The 27974-nt window shown below is 39.7% G+C and overlaps 1 protein-coding gene across 5 annotated transcripts in view; it reads right to left on the reverse strand.

The window, feature by feature from the left end:
* Positions 1-5192: 5192 nt before the first annotated feature.
* LOC136871792 (carnitine O-acetyltransferase) overlaps positions 5193-27974 on the reverse strand; it is a 219798-nt gene continuing 197016 nt past the window's right edge. For all 5 annotated transcript variants that reach the window (XM_067145382.2, XM_067145385.2, XM_067145384.2 and 2 more), the window contains exon 14: positions 5193-5702. In XM_067145382.2, coding sequence (XP_067001483.2) covers positions 5484-5702 — 219 coding nt within the window. In that variant the 3' untranslated portion in view covers positions 5193-5483. The remainder of the gene's footprint in view (positions 5703-27974) is intronic.

The raw sequence follows: 27974 nt of genomic DNA on the forward strand, positions 1-27974 counted from the left end.
TACGTATTTCCGTTTCATTGCTGTCATTTTTATTCAATTAATGTGAGTATAGCTATGCAGTATAACTTAACCTCTACAAATGATGTTATGGCAGTAAATACATTGCAAAAATTATGTTGAAGATAACAACATTAATTTTTTGCCCATGTAAATTGTGGTTTATTGCGCGTTTCTCTTCTTTTTAAGACTGTACTCCGCTGCTAGTCCAACAACTACAACAGATGTTTGCCTTTCCTCTATGTTAAAACGAAATGCTATCAAATCTTGCCTAATCTTTTCAAATCTTATCAAACCTTCAGCAATGTTGAACAGTCTTTGACAAGATTTGACAAATTTATTGTGAAATGTTGAACTGACAGGAAAATGTAATGGTGTACAACAGGCATAAGACAGTGGTATTTCCTGCCCCAGAAGTTCAGGCGTTGTTATAGATTAAATTTATGAATTAAATATAAGTCCGCACATTTCTCCACACCCTCCCCGAATTATTCAGATCACGAAATGAATGTAATAGAAAGACATGGAGGGGAAAAAAAGAAGTCTGCAGAGAATTACGACTTTCTTTCAAAGATGAAATGTGTATTTCGGCCAGTTCACCGTTGTAAAATCTTATATACTGTATTAATATAATATTGTAAAACTAAAGTACAGAAAACCGTCGTCAGGCCTGAAAATCGCTGAGCAGGGTCGGCTACAGTCAATCACTTGTTTATTTTCACTTGATGAAAAACGTGTTTAATAATTGTTTTACTATGCTTTCACTACCCATATTACCGGGCGAGTTGGTCGTGCGGTTAGGGGCGTGTAGCTGTGAGCTTGCATCCGGAAGATAGTGAGTTCGAGCCCCACTCTCGGCAGCCCTGAAGATAGTTTTCCGTGGTTTCCCATTTTCACAGCAGACAAATGCTGGGGCTGTACCTTAATTAAGGCCTCGGCCGCTTCCTTCCCACTCCTAGGCTTTTCCTATACCATCGTCGCCATAAGACCTATCTGTAAAAAGAAACCTACCCATATTGAAACATTTAAACCTCCGACTTGATTGCCTAAGCAATAATACTCTTGCGCGGAACTCGAAAACAAAAATCAACACAAAGCGTTGGAAACGGAAACGACGCCTTGGTCAGGTTTAGCAAGTAAAATGTTTATAATGCCCACTAACTGTCTGAAACTTCATGTCAGCCAGCAAATTTGAACCACCATGTGTAGTTCTACGTGAATATAGCAGAGTTTGCCACCATCGCCTATGTTTCCGTTTAGTTGCATAATGCAAATAAATATAGGCTGCTGCAGCTAAGTCCATCTTTCAAAGCTGCACTGTCTCAACTGGCGGAACGCTGGTAGGTTACGCGTTACGACCTGCGGCGCGGGGTAGAAAAGTTTACCTCGCAACCGCGGTGCGTAACATTGCCCCGTTTAACCTTGGCGCGCGACGTGGTTACGTTACGGAGTTAGGCGCGCATGTCTGTACCCGCCTAAAGAGTTTGGCTGATTGCTGATATAAAAGTAGTTTTCATGAGAAACTTACCAAGTTCCCCCCGGTAAAACTGAAGATAACGTATCAAGATTAACTTGTGTACCGGTAATTAATGTTCAAAGCCGGTCCCGTGGTCTACCTTACCTGCCTCTCTCCCGGAGGGTCCAGGTTCAAATCCTAGCCCGGTCAGGCATCTTTACCTGGATATAAGGGCTGGTTCCAGGTCCACTCAGTCTATGTGATTACCTTTAATTGAGGAGTTATCTAATGGTGAGATGACGACCAGGAATAACGGTCAAGAGGATTCATCGTGGCTAGTGCATACGTGGAGGCCACAGCGTAGGCTACTTGCAGCCACCGGCAGTGCCAATGCACTATGAGAGACTTTGTCTCATTACCAAAAATTGATGCCTGCCTGGCCATCAGATGATAAATGTTGATTCCCATAGGGAACCTGAAATATTTGTCCCGAATGCGCCATGCGTCTTGGTGAGTATGCTATTTACCAACTTAGCACACTGGGGCGAAACGCTGGCAACCAGGAATGAGTTACCTGGAAAATTTATAATGTCCAATTATATTGGTATTATAAATTTACTCATTCAGGACAAATATTTCATGTTCCCTATGGGAATCAACATCTATATCACCATAGTACTTTTCGTTAAAGGTGAGAAAATGTGCTGTTTTTCATTTTATCGACTATTTCATATGACAGCATTGCTTTTAATTGCAACATTCGTACTGACATCATTGTAATGACCTATGTTGACTTCAGTTGGGAAAACTATAAGGAGAGTCTTTCTGAGAATTCCATAGCGAAGCACGGGTACATCAGCTAGTTATTTGATACAAATAGCATTGCGCTTCGCATAATCGCACGGGCGCTTGATGCAATATATTAATTGATACATTTGCTAAGTAATGGCATCTAAGTGCATGACTGATTCACACATGTGGAGCACGAGTTCATACTATTTTTGGAAGGCTTATCAGAGACCGATCATCTCACTCACATACTTGCTGTGGGGGAATACAGATGTCATTTTTAGCCTTGTAGCCTCGTATAGCAACAGTCGGACTTTGAGACAATAAGTGTTATAATTATAACGTAGTACTGTGTTGTGCAAGATATGTTGAATAAGCAGTTTTGACTAATTATATCTCCTGATTTTCATATCAAAATCTCCTGATTTTGTAAAGTTGGCAGTTATGTATGAGATTTTTTTTCACCACCCAAGGATGGAAATCAATTTGAGAAATGGGCCACAGCTATTCCACGGAAGGAACGCGTAATAGCAGAATTTGATTATTTTCACCATGTTGGTCCGTATTGACTTATATTAAAATTTCTGTAAAAATATTTTCACCGCCTTGTCAATACTTTATCCATTTTATTTTATTTAATTACTGTACATGTACGTGTTTCGAGAGCCACCGCTCTCTTCTTCAGCGGTGCCAAACATTAATTGATCCTTGGACTATGGTATAATATAACAAGTATATATGAATTTTGAAAATTGTTACAATAATTTCTCGTAGTTTCACCTTTCCTATTTACTATGTCACTTGTTGCAGATTTTACTAGAATTTTCCTAAATAATGAAATCTATTAAATTAATCTCTATATGTTAATTTATGTCCTTATTTACATCTGAAAGAATAAATATTTCTTCTTGTCTAAATTTAACATTTACTTGTCATTTGGTAGAAATCCTTAAATAAACCAATTCATAAAATAATAGATAACATCTATAAAATAGTCCTTATCCTAAAATCGTAAAATAATAAACAATAAATAAATAAATAGTTTGATCAAACTAGTACAAGAATACTTCGGTCAAGGTTAAATTTTGGCAACCAGTCGAGCTGAAGAGTTTGACGGTTAGAAAGCGACCAGCATGGTCATCGCATAACCAGTAGCAGATTGACAACAAGGAAGGAAGGAGGACATATTGTTTGGGTTCAGACCAATATCATCATTTTAATTTGTGGATACATTAGATGGAATGAAGAATTGGACGAGATTAAGAGAAGAAATTCTGATTTATGTGAGGTCTAGAAAATTATAGCAGACTTTAAGAAGAAAGAAGAGAGCAGAAACATTTTAAAGGATAACTAATTTTATAGACGTTGCTTATTATTTTACAAATTGATATTTATTATTTTACGATTTTAGGATGACTATTTTATAGATGTTATCTATTATTTTACGAATTGATTTATTTAAGGATTTCTACTAAATGACAAGTAAATGTTAAATTTCAAGAAGAAATATTTATTCTTTCAGATGTAAATAAGGACATAAACTAACATATAGAGATTAATTTAATAGATTTCATTATTTAGGAAAATTCTAGTAAAATCTGCAACAAGTGACATAGTAAATAGGAAAGATGAAACTAAGAGAAAGTGTTGTAACAATTTTCAAAATTCATATATATTTGTTATATTATACCATTGTACCACAGTCCAAGGATCAATTAAGGTTTGGCACCGCTGAAGAAGAGAGCGGTGGCCCTCGAAACATGTACGGTAATTAAATAAAATAAAATGTATAAAGTATTGACAAGGCGGTGAAAATATTTTTACAGAAATAGCAGAATTTGTCATGTTCATTTCCGTGATGATTTATTAAGTGCCCATTCTGTATGTTAGAATAATTAAAGTAAATTTTCAGTTCTCACCGAAAAAAGAAGCAGAGAAAAGGACCCTTTGTTCTTGTGTTATTGAAGGCGAGATGAAAATGGGACTAACTCTTCCAGATCGCGTATTTTTGCACATTAACTCATTCTTCGTACCTCAGTGAATGAAAGCCCATCTATTAACATTTTTAGTACACAGGCAATGATCAGCTCCTTTACCAGTACCTTATAATCAAAGAAAGAAAGTATAGGGGTACCTAATCACTCCTGAAAACTATACTAGGCTAAACCCTGGAGACCTCTTACTAAATGGTACCGTACTACAGAACTGGTGAAAAGTAGTTAATGAAACGATGTAATGGTACAGATTTAAGAGCACGAATGTATCGGCTTATTATTCCTCCCTCCAGGACCCTCTTGCAGCCACTAACCATCACAAACACAAGCTCCACCGCCACTGCTCAAGCAGTATTCCGGCATCAGGCTGGGTGATGTGGTAGCCTTAGAAGTTTGTGCTAGAGAACACCCCAAAGAAAGCAGGTGGTTTAAGACAGGCAGTACTGGTTTATTTTTCACTCCTCTTTCCTCAGATATGAAGAGAAGTACACTGTAATGAAGGGTACTAAGCCATTTAAATTCATGACAGTAACCACACACTACATATAATGAGGCCAGACCCAGTACCTCAAGATTTTTAGGTTATCCAAGCCAAATCTGTGTAATATTGTACCCGAAATATCTAGCATCTACCCTGTAATGAGAAGATGCAGCTGTGATTCAAGACTGGTGACGATAAAACCACGCACAATTTAGCATCTTAGGTATTAGTAGATCCACGATCAATATATGCCAATTCTCTCAGTTCACGTTATTCATGGCATTGAAGCCTTTGTCTTACGTATTGCCGTTAGAACAAGGTCTCCATTCTATCACGATAATTATCATCATCACTGTATGGCCTTAGCCACAGTGTGCTAACTACAAAGTTTTGGTTTACTCTACCAAATGGTTTAAAATATGGGTCCGAGGAGATGATGATCATTTGAGAACCAAGGCAAATAAAGAATCTCAGATAATTTTTAATACTGATTTAATATTTACAATACAAAATACATAGGTATAAAACACTTGTACAACCTTATTCTAATTACAAAACTAGTCACTGGTTTTATTCTGATTCAAGAAAACACGACTTTGGTTAAAATATACATGACACATGAGCACTTGTCAGGACTGAACAAATATCTACTACAGAGTATCACCAGGATGCAGAGTTAGGGTTACTGAAAATAATACCAGCTATCCATCGTCAAAGTATAAACCAGTCTTCTTTTAAATGCTTACAATCATGGCCCACTGCAAAATTAGAGTTTAGCCTTTGTAGAAACCTTCAACAATACATCGTGCATGTCATTGAAAGACTGTTCTAATGCTTCTCGGAATTTGAGAGCGCTTGTTTCTGGACTGGAGTTAAATGCAGACACACCCAGGATGATCTCGTTGGCTCGGGGGTTGTAGCAACATCCGTAACCGTCTGGCACTAGTGGTCCATAGCACATGAAGCCATCACAGTTAGCAGCAACCTGCAGAGAAAACAGAACAACGTTACAACATGAAACCTGCAACCAAATTTCTGCCTATACAGGCAGAAAATAAACATCTTGAGGCAATAAAGGGCATGACGGTTCCACATGTTAGCGGTGGTGCCCCAACAGCGTCTGTTTCACATGCTAGTAGCGGCTGAATAAATATCTTCTGCGGCTAACAACAGTAGTTGTAAATCGAAGCTGGCTGCACGTAAGGTTGATAAACTTTGATTGTCAGATATGGAAAAGTCTTTTACTAAAAGAATTCCACCGTCCAACCCCTTAAGGATGGAGAAGACTACATCGGATTTGGTGGGTAGTCACCTAAAAGACAAGAATGAATTTGAACACTCAAAAATACGTACATGTAACCAAACATACAAACATAGAATCGAACATAAGCGTATTAATTACATTGTGATGCACAATATAAACTCCTTACTGAAAACCGAAAACCTCACGAGCTTAACAGATGAATTACAGTAGATAGACAAAATATTCTTGTGGTAGGGCTCCAAGAAATGTGAAATTTAACAGAAGATCTGTTTGAATCTTAAAGTTATAGAGTGTACAATGGGAAGCCAGGCCAAAGGGTCATGAAACATTGCCCCCAATTTAGTACAGGATTTATGGTAAATTTTAAAATAATAGATTCCGTAATTGATTTTAAAGCCATCTCACCGAAAATTGCAATTCTAACTTTACAAACCACAAACAAACTTTACACCATCTTAAATGCCCATGAAAAAAATTTCCTAACAAAAACTCTGCAAGAAGTCAATTTCTGGGATCTTCTCGATCAGACAATGAATAAAACAAATATGAATAACATCAAAATCCTTATAGGGGACTTTAACACTCAACTGGGTAAGGAAAAGAAGTATCGAGATGTAGTAGGAAAGTGGACTTCTCATAAATATATTAACAGAAATGGCCAAAGACTTATAGAAATTTGCAGAACCCATGGACTAATCTCCAAATCTACATATTTTAAAAGAAAACCACACAAACTTAAAACTTGGAAACATCCTGAATGAACAAAAGGGGAATGGCAGCTAGACCACATATGTATGGACAAATTCTTTCACAAGGAATTCCGCCATATCAAAGTTCTAAGGGGAATTGACACTGGTTCAGATCATTACTTAATTAAAATCAAGATTAAATTTACTCCATTAAGAAGAAAAGGACATACGACCCCCATCAGTTAATCCAGAATGCCCAGTATCGGCAAAGAACAGGAACTACACGACTAACAGATAATTTAGATGAACTAATACCAATTCTTGAACAGCATGCAGATCTACCTCCTTTAAATCCAAGGAAAGACATGGCTGGTGGACCTCTGACTGTGATAGAATGTATGAAGAAAGACATCAAGCTTGGTTGAAATTTCAAGCCCACAAAACAGAAGAAAATGCCATGAACCTCAAGAATGTCAGAAAAGAATTCACCCAAATGATTAGAAGAATTAAGAGAAAATATCAAAAAGATTTAATAAACTCTATTGGGGAAAATTATTACAAAACCAATTTTATAGATTATTACAAAGCCTTTGGTAAACAATTGCAAAAATACAACCCCCCATATTACTGTTGAACAATAAAGATGGAAAAATAGCGCATAACAATAAGGAAAACGCAGAAACCATGGTGGAAGCATTTAACAAGCTGTTGAACAGTGGTGAACCTGAAAAAGCTCTTATTAACTGATACACATACCTCGATAAAAACTAAATCAGAAAATATAAACCCAGCTACAGCAAAAGAAGTTGAAACAGTGCTTAAGGAAATGAAGAACTACAAAGCGTGTGGAGAAGACCAGGTTTTTGCAGAGATGTGGAAATATGCTGGCAGTGCAACTCAGACATCCCTGCATATGATAGTATTTATGCGAATAATCGCCGCCACCGAATTATCCTCACACCCTAACTTCAGGAAGGCTGATTTTGAAAAAAAAATGCCAACATTGACTCAAATACAACCCGCACCCCAATTTTGTGTCTCAATTCTTTTTTTTTAATATGCGGGTATTATTCACGTAAATATGGTATTATAGAATATTTGGATATCAGAAAAATTCCCAGAACAATGGACAACAGCTATAATTAATCCAATTCATAAGAAAGGTGAAAGAAGTAATCCAGACAACTATAGAGGTATTTCCATCCTTGACTGCAGGTATAAGATTTTCTCGAAGATACTATATAATCGGATTAAAGAACAACTTGATCAAGAGTTACGTGAATACCAGGCAGGCTTTAGACCTTGGAGAAGGTGCTCTGAACAAATAATAACTTTTTTTTTTTGCTAGTTGCTTTACGTCGCACCGACACAGATAGGTCTTATGGCGACGATGGGATAGGAAAGGCCTAGGAGTTGGAAGGAAGTGGCCGTGGCCTTCATTAAGGTACAGCCCCAGCATTTGCCTGGTGTGAAAATGGGAAACCACGGAAAACCATCTTCAGGGCTGCCGATAGTGGGATTCGAACCTACTATCTCCCGGATGCAAGCTCACAGCCGCGCGCCTCTACGCGCACGGCCAACTCGCCCGGTAATAATAACTTTGAAGCTAGTCATGGCATATTACAGAAAACAAAACAAGCCCCTTTCAATAACGTTTATAGATTTCAAGAAAGCTTACGACTCCATCCACAGACCATCATTATTAAAAATTTTAAGACATTTTGGACTTCACCCAAAGCTAATAAAATTGATTGAACTTACTGTAACTAATACAATTTCTAAAACTAAGTTCAGAGGAGAACTTTCTGAACCATTCTTGGTAACAACTGGTTCAAAACAGGGTGACGGATTGTCACCTCTTCTTTTTAACTGTGCACTAGAGTACATTATGTGGGATTGGTAAAAGAATCACTTGAAAAATATAAAAATTGGAACCCAGAACATTTGAACTGTCCAGGATTTGCTAATGATCTAGCTCTTCTGGCCAAAGATATCCAGGAAACAAAACAACAAATAAAATCTTAACAGGAAATAGTTCAAAATATTGGTTTGAAAATTTCATTTGAAAAAACAGAAATTATGCTAACTCAATTTCCGCTTGCAAACAAAACTAAGCTGGGAGACCAAGAAATAAATTGTAGAAAAATTGAAACATTTAGGTGAAATAATCACATACAACCTCAACAAGAAACCAGCATGGCAAAACAGAATAGATAAACTGGTTACAGCACTGCATGTTACCAGGAATACATATAATAAAAAGTGTCTCTTGGCAGCAACCAAATTGAAACACTACAAAACAGTCACCAAGCCACAAATTACATATGCATGTGAAACATTATTCAAAACAACAAACACAGTTGCAATAGATAAGAGTACTCAATTTAGAAAGGAGAATAGTGAGAACCTGTTTAAAAAAAAAACGATCAAGTAAACGGCGTCTGGAGACTAGCTTCCAATGAAATGAAATAGCGTGTGGTTTTTAGTGCCGGGAATGTCCGAGGACATGTTCAGCTCACCATGTGCAGGTCTTTTGATTTGACTCCCGTAGGTGACCAGCGTGTCGTGATGAGGATCAAATGATGATGAAGACAACACATACACCCAGCCCCCGTGCCAGCGAAATTAACCAATTAAGGTTAAAGTTCCCGACACTGCCGGGAATCGAACCCGGGCCCCCTGCGACCAAAGGCCAGCACGCTAACCATTTAGCCATGGAGCCGGACAGCTTCCAATGAGACAGTTTATAAAGAAATAGAACCTGAGTCTAGCACAATGAAAAAGAAACGAATATCATTCTTAGGGCATCTAATACGGTCACCAGAAAATATAATCAGTAGAAAAATAATAGAAAAATTATGTAAGAGTAAGAATAATAATAGATCGATCACAGAACTTAAAGAAGACATGAGAGAGTTGCATACTGTAACCGATCTGGGGTTACAGCATCAAAATAGTAATAATAATAATAATAATAATAATAATAATAATAATAATAATAATAAGTGGGTAAGATCATGTGTAATGGTGCTGCGTCATTTGTCGGCTTATTCAGAAGAACTGTACTTCTTTTATGGCTTCCGAGGAATAATAGTGGTTCTACTTGTGGTGTTATAAGCGAGTGTTATTTTGTGATTTTGTTGTTGTATAACAGGGTTTTTGATTAATATTTAATATGAATACCATGCCGTAAATGTCCGCAGTCTTGGAAAATACAACAAATATTCCATAGATAACACGATCTAGAGTTGACATAACTGCACTCATTTTGTTTCTTTTGTCATAAATTCCATAGAAACCACTAATAAGATATGCTATATTCCTTTTCCTATCAGCGTTGCCAAGGTCACACTGCTGGCCACTATTGTCAGCCATTTTTAAGACTGGCAATGTGACGCTGGACAGCATAATACATTATTACCTGGTCAGCTCACGTGGGGGTTTAGTTCCGAACTGAGTATGAAATAAGCATAACCCTGCATGCGACACTGGGATGGGGCCCTCAACCCCGACACGGCGCGTCCCAATGGCTAATAGGGGAAGTCTCCTGTAGATATACAGGACAAGTGTGAATAAGACGTAGTCAAATAAGCACTCGCGGATCAACTGAGGAAACTAGAACTGTGGTCAATGGCTTCGATGGCAGAAGAGGACATATGTCCCAATGGCTGAGAGGGCAGAAGAACCAAAAATAAAATCCACCTCGCGTCTGACTCGGATCGAGCGGCGAAGTGGTCAGCGTCTGTTTACCTAGTAGGTACGGCTGTATAGTTACATTCCAGGAACCAATGGTTATGTATTTCATGTTTTTGGTCCGTATTGAACTGAGAATAACATGTAAGTAATAATAATAACAACGTAAACGTTTCCACCTTTTCAATACTAAAATATATTCACAAAATTATAAATTACACGGTACTAGTTTCGACCCATCTAGGAGTCATCATCAGCCGTATTGGAGCAAAGATCACTTTTGGCGAAATCCTAAGAAAATGTTATTTTAAAGAATAACAAGTGAAATGAGATATTATGGTAATAGTTAATACAAGGAATATACATATTGAGAGGTTTTTAACAAAGAATAAAGTATAAATGGGGTGTTGTAAAAATTATAATCATGGAAATCAGTAAGTTCTTGTGTTGAAATGACATATATAAAATTATATATGGCTTAGGAAGAGGGCTTAAGGTGGGGCTGAAGGGTGCGGGAGAAAGTGTAATTGTCTTGGAAAAGTACCTTTGATTAAATTTAGGATTGAGTTTAGGTTGGCTGCATTATTGTTTCTGAGGAAAGTGATAAATAGATCGAAGAGTATGTTGGGTTTCTCTGAGATTTCATTGAGATTGTGACTGGCATTAAAGTATTGGTCTAGGTGTATGTAGTAATTTTCCATTATGTTGAGTAAAGGGCCCTTGTTTGCTAATACGAGGATGTCCATGTCTTGTTCAATATTGGTGAAATTATGGTTATAATCTTGCATGTGTTGGCCGATGGCTGAAAACCTGTTGTATTTTATTGCGTTAGTGTGCTCGTGGTATCTGATAATGAAGTTTCTCCCAGTTTGCCCTTTACTCAACATAATGGAAAATTACTACATACACCTAGACCAATACTTTAATGCCAGTCACAATCTCAATGAAATCTCAGAGAAACCCAACATACTCTTCGATCTATTTATCACTTTCCTCAGAAACAATAATGCAGCCAACCTAAACTCAATCCTAAATTTAATCAAAGGTACTTTTCCAAGACAATTACACTTTCTCCCGCACCCTTCAGCCCCACCTTAAGCCCTCTTCCTAAGCCATATATAATTTTATATATGTCATTTCAACACAAGAACTTACTGATTTCCATGATTATAATTTTTACAACACCCCATTTATACTTTATTCTTTGTTAAAAACCTCTCAATATGTATATTCCTTGTATTATTAACTATTACCATAATATCTCATTTCACTTGTTATTCTTTAAAATAACATTTTCTTAGGATTTCGCCAAAAGTGATCTTTGCTCCAATACGGCTGATGATGACCCCTAGATGGGTCGAAACTAGTACCGTGTAATTTATAATTTTGTGAATATATTTTAGTATTGAAAAGGTGGAAACATTTACGTTGTTATTATTATTACTTACATGTTATTCCAGGAACTAGCAATCCCTGGTCCTAATTCCCCAGTGGGAACACTGGACCAATCTTTGATTACAAGCTATGATGATTCGTGAGAGTAAAATCAGTATTACCCCAGGTGGTAACCAATCCACCCGTCATGAGACGGCTACTGGGTATTCGGAATCTGGAGAACCCAGGCAATCACGAACACAGAGAAAGTCTGAGTTCTCTGGCAAACTAACATCCAAAACCTTCACATACATTGGCATGTTCAATGTAAATACCTTAATCCAACCTGGTAAATTGCACAATCTTGTGACAGAATTAGCTCAACAGAAAATCCAGATACTTGCCCTGCAGGAAACAAGATTCACTGATGAGGACACAAATGATTATGGAAACTACCGGATCTTCAAGAGTAAAACGGACAGGAGAGTTGGTAAGGGAACTCCCTTACTAGGAATGGCCTTCATGGTACATAATAGTATAGTAGGCTCAATAAAAGAAGTCAATCCCATAAGCAACCGGCTCATGACAATGTGAATCCAATGTGCTAACAAGAAATATACAATAGTGAACGTACATGCACCCACTAACGCTGACAATAAGAAAGAACCGCAAAAAACTGATGCATTCTGGGCTAAACTTGAGAACATCATGGCGAAGATTCCAAAAGAGGATACAAAAATTTTGCTGGGCGACTTTAACACACAAATTGGTAAAGAAAAAGAACACCAGAAAACTCTTGACAAATTCCCTGCTCACAAATTCACTAACAAAAACGGGTTGAGACTCATTGAACTGTGTCAACAAAACAATCTTAAAATCATGTCAACTTCTCTGAGAAAATCTCCACGGAAACAGGAGACCTGGAGGTCTCCCGTTCCAGGGATCGGTGAATTTCAAATCGATCACATTGCCATATCTCATCCCATGCAGAGAGAGGTACACGATGTACAGGTACGCCGAGGAGCAAACGTCGATTCCGATCACTACCTAGTGAGAATAAAGGTAAAATTCACCCCGAAGAAAATTCATCATAAGAGGTCACACATACCAAAGTTTGACACGGCACAGATTGGAAACACTAATCTGCAAGAAGTATGGGAAAGGGAACATGCAGGCACCTGGAAGAAATTCCGCAACAAAATCATCCAGAAAGCTCGAGAGCAAATTTCCCTGAAAAAGAATACTAAACACCCTTGGTGGACTTCTGAATGTGAACGTGCCTTGAAGGAACGAAAAGAAGCATTCCAGAAATACAACAGCAAGAAATCACCAGAAAAACAAACATATTTCAATGAAACCAGAAAACGAGTAGCCAAAATCATCAGGCAGGTCAAGAGAAAACACTTGAAGCAACAACTAGACTCGATTGAAGATAACTTTCGTAACTACAACGTACGAGATTTCTACAGGGAATTCGGAGGACAAGTCTGTGGGTATGCTCCTCAAAACCTGGCTTTCAAAAGATCAGATGGAAAACTTGCACTCAGTAATCAGGAAAATTGTCAGGAACTAGCACTTTACTTCGCTGATCTCCTCAACTGTCCAGAGCCCCTTACAAGATTCCATCAAGAACCCCCAAGGCACACTTTCCCAGAATCTCCACCACCGACAGAGGAAAAAAAATTCGCGGCCACATCCTGAAACTTAAAAACAATAGGACCTCCGGAGAAGATGGCATCATTGCGGAACTTCTGAAAAATCTTGGACCTAACTCCCTCAAGGAACTCACTCAAATCGTTACAGATATCTGGCAATCGGAGAAATTACCTCAGGATTGGAAGCGTGCCCTCATCCACCCATTACACAAAAAGGGAGATAGGACTGACGTGAACAATTACAGGGGCATTTCTCTTCTCCAAGTGACATACAAAATTCTTTCAGCTTGCCTTTTGAAGAGAACGCAGGAACAACTTGAAAAAAGTATTGGCGAATATCAAGTAGGCTTCTGCCCTGGTCACTCGAGTGCAGAACAAATATTCAACTTGAAGGCAACTCTTAAATACAAAGCATTGAGGAACAAACCGGTCATCTGCATTTTTGTTGACTTCAGGAAAGCGTACGACTCGGTTGATCGACAGTCTCTCTTCGTTATTCTTGAGGAACTGGGGCTTGATTCCAAGACCCTCAACCTCATCAAGGCAACACTCACTAACACTATCTCCAAAGTTAAATTCATGGGGGAGATCTCTGAACCATTCCCGATTAAAACTGGCGTCCGACAAGGTGACGGCTTATCTCCGCTTCTTTTCAACCTCGTCCTAGACAAAGTTATCCGCGAGTGGGAGAAGGCATTGAAAGACATGGGATATCATGCCTCGCTTTTGCAGATGACCTTGCCATACTGACAGATGATGTAGTCACAACCGTTAAACAAATTGAAACCCTCAGTGAATGTGCTGGAAAGGTTGGTCTACAAATTTCCTTTGAAAAGACCAAGTTCTTCTGTTCAAAACTTGACATCCAAAATTTGAACACGACATATGGGCAAATCAGCCGAGTACCCCACTTCAAGTACTTGGGAGAAATACTTGAACCAACGCGAGGCGAGAAGGCTGCCCAAAAAAATCGCCTACAAAAATTTTGGAAAGCCTACGTTAGGGTTCACAACATATACAATAAAAAGTGCTTGTCTCGCCATGCAAAGATCAGACACTATAATACAGTAATCAAGCCCGAAGTCTTATATGCCAGTGAGACCCTTACACTAAATGGGAAAGGTGACCTAGAAAACATTTTAAAAGAAGAAAGAAGAATCCTGAGGAAAATTCTCGGCCCCCGAAAAACAAAAGATGGATATAGACTGAGGTCACGCAAAGTGACAGAAGAGCTTTCCAACATTGCAGCAGACATCCGCAGAAGACATCTGAAATTTTATGGGCACGTTCGCAGACTGCCGGCAAGTAGATTGACACACAAGATTCTCACCTACATAGGACATCTAAAAAATATTCCATGGGTACTGGAAGTGAAGAAGGATCTGGAAAAAGCCCATATGGACTCAACTGACACCACGAACAGAAACCTCTAGAGGAAAACAATTAATGGATGGAAAGTGCAACCAGAGAACGAAGTGAAAAAGAAGACTGGAGCAAAGTGGACAGAAGAACGAAAAAGGATCCACAGAGAAAGGATGAGAGCTGTTTGGCAACTCAGAAAACAGAATCGTTACAGCTTTGCGTGATCCATTGGGTCTATACGCACATAATAATAATAATAATAATAATAATAATAATAATAATAATAATAATAATAATAAACATAATAAAGGAAATTTAATCTTCATGAAATCCGATAAGTTAAATAAAACACTCACACATGATCAAGACTGCATAAACAACATCAAGATATAAATATCAGGTTAACCAACATGACAACTAAAAGAAAGGAAATGGGAAGCGTTTGGGAACCCTGCCAGGTCCGTGAGAAGCTAGTGCATTGCCGGGAAAACGAAATTAACGGTGATCCCAATTGAACACTTCGGCTTCAGCTTCACGCCAACGACTTAAAAACAATGTAAAGAAAATTTTAACATACATAATTTGAGTCATGACAAGGTAGTTTTGTAAGGTAGTTGCGGACGATACCAACTTAAAATTACATATAAGAAAATGAGCTCACAGTTTAGCAAGGGCTATCCCTTTACAACCAAAGAAGTTAAGGAAAAATTACACGTTAACATAACACCACATGCAGGTTAAGACATTAACAAGGAAAAGAAAATGTGTTAATTATTAATTATCCTAACGCAGAGCCTGATCAAGTAGCTGTGTTTTCAAAAACACTTCTGAATAAGGAGCATACCATAAACAGGAATACGTTAAAATGTAACAGGGCTACTGGAAACAATCCTGGAGGAAATTAAAATTTTCATATTTATTACACGGTATATAAAATCAAAGAAAAGGGGAATGCATCCAAACAAAGGGGGTATGACTAGCTGCGACAGCTAAGTCATTTGAACCTAAAATTGGAGAATGGAAGTTACCCCGGGCAAACTCCTGTGCGGAAAGAAATTTAAAATAAGAATTTACATTTAAATGTTAAAATCCAAAACATGAACCAAATAGTGCTCACGTCGGAGGGCCGGTAGTCCCATCACAGGCGGAGGAGACTTCCGCTCTCTTCGCTGGTCAAAAATCAAAGACGACGGACATAAGCTCAGCCCTGGCCAAATCACCAGGAGCCGGAAATGGGGCAATCAAGAGATAGCCAATTAGCGCACAGGAATTACACTCGGGACTCTGTTATTTTAGCCAATCAGGGCTTCGAAATTTTTTATGAGAAAAGATCTTTACAACTTTCAGAAACTTCCTTTCTGATGCAACAGGAAATCACTAGAATCATCTTACCAGCACAAGCACGTGCGGCTACACCCTGCCACAAAAGTTATTACCTTAAATGTTAATTGCACTATTATTTACATTATAAAACTTGACACAATAACCAAATTAAGACACTATACTTGATGTACAGAAAATAAAATAGTAATACAAATTTTACGGTATCAAACAATTTTCTGACCTCATTCTTTGTCCTCAATCAATTTTTCAAGGCAAAACAAATGAGATATTTTACAAAATCAAATAGAATAAAATCAAAATGAAAATGATAACTTGTCCTTCGGTAACGTACTTTAACGTCTTTTCTTGAGGTGGTTTTCTTCCGAAATACGATTTTCTTGTCACCATGACACGTTACAATAGAAGATTTAAAATACAGAACAAACACACTCAAAATATTGAAAGATACCTAAATACACTAGACTACAGACAAAAATCAACAAGCAGAAAGGAAGAGTGATTCCAGAAGCAGAAAGAAAATTAAGTTCAGAAAGGATGAAATAGTATTGGGCAGACAGAAAGAAGAAAACCTTCATAAACCTTACTAAGTAGTCCTATGCTGGCTAAAAAATTAAAATAAATAAATAAATAATAGGCAAAATGTCTCAAATTAATACTATGAGGGCATATCAACAAAAAATAGAACTATTAAATAAGACAGCTGGCTCTTCCAGATACTTTGCGAGAAAAGAAGCCACTGGAGTCCTCTGGAATCAGAAAGCTCTGGGTCCACCTTTTAATTTTTTTCCCACGCCACATGGAAATCTCCAGTGAGATAATGGGGTGACGACAGAGTGGTGGCAGAGGTGGGTGACCTTGTGCGTCTGGTGGGGCCCTAAATCAGCGATGTCACTAATGGCTGGAGCCAGGCTACTGTTCCTTCCAAGGCCTTACAATAAAACGAAAGACACCTTCACAATATATTACATTCGTGGTGTGTGGGTTACTGTAGTCATGTCCTAGTTCGTGAACCATGCGCAAAAATCTGAGTAGCCTAGAAATCGGTCCTGAGAGTTGGGATACCGGTTGATATGAAAGAGGAGTGGGCGTCTCGGTCATATTCTGAGTGATGGCCCTCATTGTGCTCAGGTGGTTAGGACTAGTAGGGTGTCCACCCGTATGGAAAATCGGGAAATGTCAGGGAATTCAATAAATCACACAATAACTGGGAAATGTTAAATAATTCAGAAAAAATCTGGAAATTCGTTCTTCTGCCAGATAAAATGGACATACCGTATTTACCCCCGTAATAGAAGCATTGCATAAAATAAATTTCATTGCAAAGCCCATATTGTCGTTCGTATACATTTTTAAAAGGTATAGTCAAAGGTTCCACCTTTACAATACTGAAAGATTTTTTTGTTTAATTAACAATTAACAAATATCAGTACATGTTTCATCCATCTTGGTGGACATCATCAGCCGAATAATTGTAAGAATAAGTAAAATAGACAAAGACAAATACACATTATACATCTGATTTGTGGTATTTGTTACTGATGTTACTGACTTTGTACTGGTTATAGAAAAGATTAGAATTGTTATTGTTTTAAAAGCAATGTTGACATTATGTTTCTTAAGAATGTTTGTGATTTTGTAAATATTTCTATTGGTGTATGTGAAGGTGGCGTAGTTTTATTTGCTTTCTTTTTTGTCTCTCTGAGCAGAGTTGAGGTGGATGAGATTACAATTTTACTGACAAATACTATCTATGAAATACCTGCCAAAACTGGGTAGGTTTTTTTTTCAACAAAGTAGATAGTGTTGAGTTCTTTCTTTCGATTTGCGTCCAGATAATGGGATGTTAAAAGCTCTATGAATTAGGCTATAAAATGTTGCTCTTTTTTGAGAGTCCGAGCGCATAGAATTTTGATGAATGGTGTTTACGGTTTGGGTAGGATTTCTATAGATATTATAAGAAAGTTTGTTCGAGCTGCTATTAATGGTGAGATCTAAAATGTTTAAAGTGTTATTGGTTTCAACTTCAGAAGTGAACTTAATCATGGGTCAGTCGCATTTAATTGTTCAAGGATGATATCGTCGTTAGTGATGTTGTGATCTATTAAAGCAAACATATCATCAACATAGCGCATCCAGAACCTCCTAACAGACCAGCGGGTACCACAATCGCCAGCCAGCGAACATCTCCACGCAGAGCGACCTAGCGGAACCAGTGGAACTGCTACACTTCGCCGGATCACAGGGACTGGTAAGACCGGTAAGCTGCCTTGTTTCTCTCTCCGTCCAGCGAGGACCCCTACACCGCTCCCCAGTGGAGCTTAAAAAAGCGATCAGACAGGTGGACTAAGCAGCCTCTCGAGGGGTTTCACCCCAGGACAGTTTTGTTTAGTGTAGGGACCTACAGAGGGCAACTGGAGGTGTCTCCCGGTCCAACTGGGCGCACCATCTACCAATAGACAATCATGCTCATCAGTGTTCTCCCTAGGATCTTGCCGGTTACAGACCGCCCTGTTAACAAAACCTAGGTATGTGCTAGTTACGTAATAAATAATACATATTTAAGTTACTGTGTGTTTCAAATTTAGGCCTAAATTTAAATACTGTAAAACTATTTATTTAAATGAATCTCCATTATTGTCAGCATAATTGCATCCATTACATCGGAGGGTAAATGTTTAGCTTGGTTATCACGTAGTGTCCTGTGCGAGCGGTGTCCGGATAGCGCGGAATCCCATGCGAGCACTTTATTCCGCGGGACGTCACAAATCCGTATGGCACTCCAAGGGAACCGAGTGGTAAAGCCCGGTGTTACATGATTATGAATGAGCAGTAGAATAGTAAAAATTCAGTTTTTTCAGTTATGTCTTATTCGTGTTAATAACACTAAAACAGTTCCAATTTTGGAGTTAATATTTACCTGTCTGATATTATTAATGCCCTGAGGGAAGTAAATTGCAATTTAATCACATTCATCTTTAACGTTGTATTCCCCGCCCGGTTGCTCAATCCTGCCACCCGGCTGACGAAACTTTCTGGGAAGAACACTGCTCATTAATAAGAAGTGCTATAGTGCAAGCCCGCAATCCAAGTCAGTATTGCGCTGTCTAGTCCAGTGGTCAAGATGGCAAGTAATACGGGAACTAACAAGAAGCTAGAAAATGAAAATAAGCAGCAGGGAGCCAAGAAAGAACCAGGCGCTCTCGCTGCGGGATATGATCCAACGAGGTATGAAACTCCGCCACCAGGGGCTTCACCAGACTTCGTGAATACAAAGACGAAGTTGAACCAACCAGCTAAAGAGGTCACTTCAATCACGACGGATTCAGAAGGAGCCATGAATAAATACGGACCAACTACTCCAGGGGTCGCCAAATGCACTCCAACCGGAGCGAGGAAGAAATGCGGAAGAAGAACACCAGATGCCGCCACCCGTCACCGTGAAAGTTTTGACTCCACGATAGGAGATCGCTCTGTATCTCCAGCCTCATCCATGGAAGACGAAACTATTCGAATGCCGAGGAGGAAAATCGACAGGGACTCGCCAAGCCCAGAGGATAGAAAACACAGAGCTATTCAAAGAGAGCCAAGTGTATCAACGGGGAGTACATACACCCCATTCTACAATACTGAAAACCCATCACCAAGTGGCATGTCACCGCTTAACATCAATACAACAAACATTACGGCTACATTCCATCCACCAGCTGAAAACCGCTCACCAGGCTTTATGCCTCTATCTACTCTGAACTATGCAGAAGCTGCCCGGAACCCGGCACTACCAAACCAAGCAAGGCTTCGAAGCGGAACTGCTACGGGTACAGGAGTTCCAACTCAATTCTATATAATTAAACTGAAGCACTTGGACCCCGACAAAAAACCAGCCAAAGGCCATCCACTCCATAATAACAAGATTTCTACCGAACGTGCAGAAGGAATATAATCTGGAAATACAAAGAAGTAAGGAGTACTACAACATCAAGACTTCCAGGCCATTTTACTCCATCCTGGTCAACTCTATTGGACTAGCATAATTCGGCAAGCACACCATAGCCCAAAATATGGCCGTACAACCTAGGCGCAATGCACCATCTACGCGCCCAGCGCCCACACTATCAGTTGTGGCATACGGTGTTGAACGTAGCTACTCAGAGAATGAGGCTGCAGACCAACTACAACAACAAGGGCTGCAAATTTTTAAAATTATACGCTTCAGGAACGACAGAGGACCAAGCTCACTAATTCGAATCCTGTCACGTGACACCTCAACCCTGGACCAGCTGCTACAGAATGGCGCCCTCATCTACGCCAAACGCCACCGTGTGGAGCCGTCAAGGTCATCCCTGCCACAACGTAGATGCTGTGAACGCTGCCAAGGATACGACCATCCACCCAACCAGCCGTGTTTCCGAGACCAAGTGTGTGCCATCTGCAGTGGTAATCACTCATCAGCCAGCTGCACTAATAAGGCTTCACCGAACTGTAGTACATGCCAGGAAAACCACCCAACTTTTTCCGCTAAATGTAGGGGCAAACCTCAACCTGTCCCATCCCAACCTGAAACCATCTTACCCATAACACCCATTGACCTACCCACCCCAACCTTTACCTCCACTCTCCCTCCGCCCTCCATGGAGAACATCCTCAAATTCATCACCCTAGTCCTACAGAATGTTCTACCTTTGCAACGTGCCCATGTACTCGATCAGGTTCAATTAGCGGCTCGGTTGGTATTCCAGACTCATCTGGATGCCATGTATTCAGGATCTAAAATGCACTGCACATTCTTCCCACTAAACCCAACTCCACTACTTTAAAAAGTGAAAATCTACTATGGTAATATATGCTCATTAAGAACCAACCGACCGCTCATTGAACTACAGATCGACCAACACAACCCGGATGTCATAATCTTTAATGAAACGTTTCTAACTAAAAAACAAAAACCACAAATCAAAAATCACACACTCTACCGCTCCGACCGTCCTAACAGGGGCCGAGGAGGGGTAGCAATCAGTGTACACAAATCAATTCCGTCAAAAACACACTACCATCAATTACAAGAATACCAAACAGAAAACCTAATAATTGAAGTAACTATTGGCAATCAAAACATTGCAATAGCTACTATATACACTCCTCCAGGGTCACCCCTACCTAAAGAATTTGTAGAATACATTAACCAAAATTTTACAACCTATTTAATTATGGCAGACTTTAACATCACATCATATGATAGCGCTCAAAACGAACTTATGAACAAATTCTACATGACATCCGGGGAGTGAACATCCCTTTCCCTTCCCCCACACGACCTATATCCAATTACACCCCTGACATCATAATCCTTTCACCAACACTAGCAAACAATAGTGATATACTCATGCTACCATCTATCGGAAGTGATCATATACCATGCATACTAACACTACCAAACCTACGAACCAACCCATTTCAACACAACCAACGAGCCCCACCAGTACGACAATATAACCGTACTGATTGGTCAGCCTACAGACAAACTATCACAGACATGATCCAAAATATTACTACACCGACAAACCAAGAAGAATTACACAACACAATAACACAACTGGAAACAGCCTTAACCACTGCAGACCAACTACACATACCTCGCCATACTTCACACCCCTCAAAACCACCACTCCCACCTAGAGCCCTTCAACTACTACAATACTCACATGATCTATACAAAGCCTACCTTCGAACACGAGACCCCAACACTCTTCGGGAACACAGAACAACACTACGACACGCACGCTCATTTATTAAAGCCGTAAAACGAAAAACCTGGAATAACACTTGCACTGAACTATCCAATACAACCGACGCACGTAAATACTGGACTAAATTGAAACAACTCACACAAACTAAAAAATCATTTCCTCACTATCCAATAATACACAACAACTCCGCACCCAACAATCCAAAAACAAAAGCTGATCTCTTCACAGATTACTACAGACAAGTCTTTTCACCCTCTACCGACCCTAATTTCTACCATCCATATTATGAAACAATAACTGAATACACAGACATTACTAAAGCACCACTACACACCACGTTCGACCCCCCTCCACCTATAGAACAACAACACACTCTAAACACACCAATCACAGTACAAAACATACACAAGCTTTTAAAATACAAAAAGAACACTGCTCCTGGCCTCGACCAAATTACGTATAGACATATTAAAGAAGCAGCACTCCTTTTTCTTCACTATGCAATATATACAAAATTATAATACAAACAGGTTCCTTTCCACCCCACTGGGGACATGCGAAAATCCTACTATTCCTAAAGCCTAACAAACTACCTTCCCAAATAACTTCATACCGTCCAATAAGCCTGCTACCAGTACTAAGTAAAATATTAGAAATCATCTAGCCCGTAGAATCTCTCCTTCTTAAATTCCCTCCAACTTATTCCACAATCACAAGCAGGTTTCTGCCCACAACATTCTACACAAGACCACCTCTTTCATATCTCAGCATTCCTTACAGCATATCTCCCACCTAAGAAACGAGCCGCATTAATCAGTTTAGACGTAGAAAAAGCATTCGACAAAGTATGGATCTCAGGACTCATTTTTAAATTGCGACATCTACCACTACCTATCACAATCATCCGTTTCCTAGCCAACTTCCTCAACCGACATAGTGCTCAAATAACCATCCACAACACCCTATCATATAAATTTCCCTTATTAGCTGGAGTACCACAAGGCAGCCCTCTGAGCCCCCTATTATAGTCCTATATTGTATAGACATTCCCCAACCCTCACCCCCACTCAAACTATATCAATTCGCAGATGACACGGCAATCCTCGCCCTTGGATCCAACAACCGCTCCCTTCAATCACGCATACAACCCTACCTCCACCAACTCGAACAATGGTTAAATCTTTGGCAAATCAAAATTAACGTTAACAAAACTCAATTTATAGTTTTTTAGAAAAGGCAACCGTAGATACCGACCCACACTTAATAATCAACTGCTTACAGAAACCTCAACCCTGAAATACCTAAGTATCACGTTTCAAAACAATCTAAAATGGAATGTACACTTTAATAATATTTATAAAAAGGCATACAGCAGGTTCAACCTCTTATGCTGGTTGAAAGGTCAAACCTGGGGACTGAAAGCCAACCAAATTACAAACACTTATAAAGTTTTTGTCCGACCTATCGTAACCTATGCCTCCCTAACCTGGATCGCAGCCCATCCCATACACTACCTAGATATACTAAAACTAGACCGACACGCCATTCGACTCGCGCACAGCCTCAGACCTAAAACTCGAATAGAAGCAATAAACGATTTATACACATTCCCTACCATTCGCTCCTACCTCCATTCTCTCAGATTACAATACCTTAAAAATGCTAATTCCCGCAACCTCCCACAACCCACCGAAGCCATCAATCTATCCCCGCTAGCCCAATCCATCCTAAACCAACAGCCAACACCCGCTACTACCTATCTATTCCCAACCCCAGCCATCGCCCGAAATTAAACACCGATTAAAAACTACAACAACCACTGCAGATGACGCAAAAAGGGCAAAGGCCTCACAAAAACCCTTACATTGGCAACACACAGTACTGACTGGAAGGCGACACCATCGCCATCACTTAAAGAACAAACACACCAATTAAAATAAACACCCAGCCACTCAATACACAAAAATGAATATAATACAGCAAGAAAAAGAACTCAAAAAAACTGAAAATGAAAAGATATTATTACAGCGAATCTGATTGGAATATATATGTCACACAAACAACACACTACATGACTACTAAATGTAACAACAACACATAACACAACTAGAAAATTGTTAAATAATAAAACATCAAATACCAAAACTCAAAAATGAACAGGAAATGACAATATTACGATGAATTGATTGGAATATATGACACTACGATACAACACATTACACTCCTCAAAATGTCACAAATACACAAAACAAAAATTGAAAAATGTAAAACAGCATCAAGAAAGAACTCACAGTGGAAAGTGTAATAATATAAATAATGTAAAATGTGAAATTAATATACTAATAATGATCAATTCATCAAGAGCAAAAACTCTAAAAGATAACATAATACAACATATAATGTAAATATTGTAAATATGTATCTCGAAAAGCTTCAATAAATGGGGGATAGCAGGGCAAAAGCCGGGCGGGCGCGGTGCGGGACTGACACTGGGTGACGCCTTGTTGAGAAATCCACATGCCAGTAAACACCTCAACTAACAGCAAGCATGTGTGCCATAGCACACTCTCAATAACAAACAAAACTCCCAAAACCAACCTATTCCCCGGTCAAAGAGTCCCTAGTAGGACTGGTGGCCCGCTCCCAACTGGGAGAGTGAAATAACGATCAGCAGCAGCAGCAGCAGCAAGCCCGAGCGAGTGTCAGTGATCAGTGCAAAGAGCCATATTCACAAACTGGAAGGAGTGAACTGTAACTGAACTGTGTTCTGGACAATATTTTCATCATGTCTTATACCACCGCAGTCACCAGTGCTACTACCTTCACACCACCACCACATCCCAGGCCGGCATGGACCAACTACTATACAGTCAAGCACACAGCTCCGTAATGTGCCCAAGCAACGAGCCGTACCCAACCTCCTGATATCATCAACTCCCAGTAACCCCAGCCCTTACCCATGATTCTTCCCCTTCCGTTTCCAAACGACCCATTTCCAGTCCCTCAGACAACAGCGATCAGGAACCCCGAGCTAAAATACCAGCAAGGGAGCAGCTAATCAATAACAACACCCCCCCCTCCACCCCCGCCCAACAACTCATCCAACCTAGATTACCCCCCCCCCCCTTCCGGTGCCCAACGGCCCATCACTAAACCCCGGTCCCTCCAAAAAAAAAAAAAAAAAAAAAAAACCTCTGGTACCTACGCCTTCCTGCTCAAGGAACCTGCACCTGAATTAAAAAATCATCAAAAAATATTCCCAAAACTCATGCAGTTTAATTTCTAACACGAAAAAATAGCCGATATACGCCCCACTAACAACGGGGTCATTCTAAAGCACAATAGGGAGGACGACGCACGACGGCTCACAGGCTCAGTGGGATCAGCCCAATTCGGCTCAACCGACCCCCTGAAACCCCTTTCCCCACCCACAATCGAAACCCCACCCCCACCACCCTGTCACAGCTTATTTAGTTTTGTAGTCCGTGGGGTGGACCCCGACATTCCTGACGATGTTATAGTTCAGGAGTTAAATGAGGAGGGCATTCCAGTACAGAAGACCTTTCGAATAAGGAATAACTCGGGGCCCATCTACATGGTTAGGTTTCTCCTTCCTACCTCCCAGGACGTGGACAGAGTATTGGCCAACGGGGTATCTATTTTCAGACACCATCATCGGATGGAACCCTCCTGCGCACCAGCCCCCCCAACCCATTAGGTGTGAGCTGTACCTAACCTATAACGACCATGACATGGCACACTGCACCGTCGAAAGACCAGTGTGCAGCCACTGCTCACAACCACACTCCACCTCCCAATGCCCCAACGCCCAGCTCCCACCAAAATGCAACACCTGTGGTGAACCCCACCCCACACTCCCTTAAATGCAAAGCCCGCCCACAGCCACCTGAAAACCACCCTGAATTAGTAGCCCCATTCCGAACCATAGATTCCCCCACCCAATCCATCTTTCCTCCCCCATCCCTTGAGGACATAATCCGATTCGTAACTATTTCCCTCATGAACATCCACCCATACCATCGACCACTGGTCCTAGCTCAACTCCAGGTAGCGGCCAACCAAACCCTGAATGTCCACTTCCAAACCTCCCACTCCGGACTGAACACCCACTTCCACTTCACCCGTCTCGAAACCCTAGTATAAGCATAGCCCACAATCCATTCCGTTGGTCCCGGGCCCCTCCCCGCCCCTTGACTCCTACGTACTAGTGCAACCCCAATGATCCCACCACTGAGCCCTAGACCACGATAACCCATCCCTCAACCTACTCCTACACTAAATCTAAGACAAAATTTAAAATCCTTTGCCAGCGTCATCTTTTAAGCACTTCCAGTCTTTCTTGAGTGTGAATGGGATGCATGAATGAGAGTGAATATGGTTGTTTATTGCAATGTGTTCCTGTATATAATTTAGTTATACTTTACTCACCTTAGTTTAGTTAGTGATACTTAAGTTGCTTTAGTTATACTTTAGGTTGTAAAGATTTCATATGTTTAAATTTTATGTAAAATATACATTGTATATACATGAAGTGGTTAAGTGTAAGAAAGGGCCGGGAGCCCTAACTTCGCCACAATAAAGACGCTTTAATAATAATAATAATAAACCCCCCTCCCAACCCCCACTTCACCCAAACACCATACCACCTCTTCCGGCCCCTGCCCCCCCACCCGATGGGGGTGACACATAGGAAAAGTAAGCTGTGACACCCAACCCATCACCCGAACTCCCGTAACTCCATAGAAACCCCCAACCCCAACCCTCCCCAAGTAATGCCCAGTGAGCCCTCTCCGAACTCTTCCTCTCCACCAAACAGCAGATATAAATAAAAACTTTGTACTAATATATGTAACTTATGTTTCAGAAGCAGTGTACCTTCAACAAAACAAGACAAGAATGGAAATTAAAGTGTACTATATATAAATAATCAGCCTTACAAAAACATATAAATATTGTAAACAAAATGTAACAAACTGTAAATAGTGTAACAGACACAAATCAAAACTTTGTGTATATTATAATTATAAGTTAAGAACTTCATTTTCCCGTATTGAACTGAGATTCACAATCAGAATTAAAAAGGTTCAACCTATTCAACACCTTGTACAACACATTTTGTATTGAATAGGTTGAACCTTTTTAATTCTGATTGTGTATATTATAATTATAAAAACACACAGCCAACTGTAAATACTGTAAACAACACATAACCCATTACAAATACAGTAAATATTGTAAAAAAACCTTTATATACCGCAAAATATGTGTTGTAAATATCCTAATAACTCCCCAATAGGGTTTTTAAAAAAGGGAGGGTGATGGATATACTTTCAATTACAAATCTCAAAATACCAACAGTTAATCTATTGTACAAATCCATATGTAAAATAATACAACAATGTAAAACCAAACTCAAATGTACAAACTTGGAAAATCAATAAAGCACTTAGCCAAGAAGTTGGGACCCCCTCCCAGCTCCTTCACAGATAGAAACCTCCCCCTTCCCCACCTCTCTTTCAACTCCGTCACTCCCCCAAACCCGCCAAATCTCCTGGCCAGAGAGAAGGCGTTACCTTCTAGGTGGCCCGCCCCTCCCCTTCGGGGAGGGGAATGAAAACTTTCCCTAGGTCCTGCCTATTATCCCTGAAGCTGGGAAGCCCATAGGAAGACAATCTTGCTTATAGATTTTACCATTAAAAGTGAAGTAATTGTTAGAAGTTAAAAATTCTAAAATGTTTAAGAACTCTTCAATTTGCTGTGTGCTTAATTTACTACGTTACTATTTACTATGTTTCTGAAAATTATCCTCGATTTCTTTAAGGTTTTTGAGACCGGTATGTTGGAATAAGGCAGCTAATTGTGCTAACCATTATGCTGGTGAACATCTTAACTACAAAAAACAGATATTATAACACGACTGATTCAGGCTTGCATTGCGGGAGTCAGACACAAAACTCATAACCTATTTGTGCGACGTTATCAGAGCTGCAGTACGCCTACGCTATAGAGGCGGACATTTCTTAACTATGAAAAAGAGATGCATCGCATCGTTGTTGTTCTCTGACGAATTACGTTGGGGGTCTTGTATGCGAGATTTATTTTTTTCATTTT

Source organism: Anabrus simplex, chromosome 4, assembly GCF_040414725.1.
Source record: "Anabrus simplex isolate iqAnaSimp1 chromosome 4, ASM4041472v1, whole genome shotgun sequence".
Taxonomy (NCBI): domain Eukaryota; kingdom Metazoa; phylum Arthropoda; class Insecta; order Orthoptera; family Tettigoniidae; genus Anabrus; species Anabrus simplex.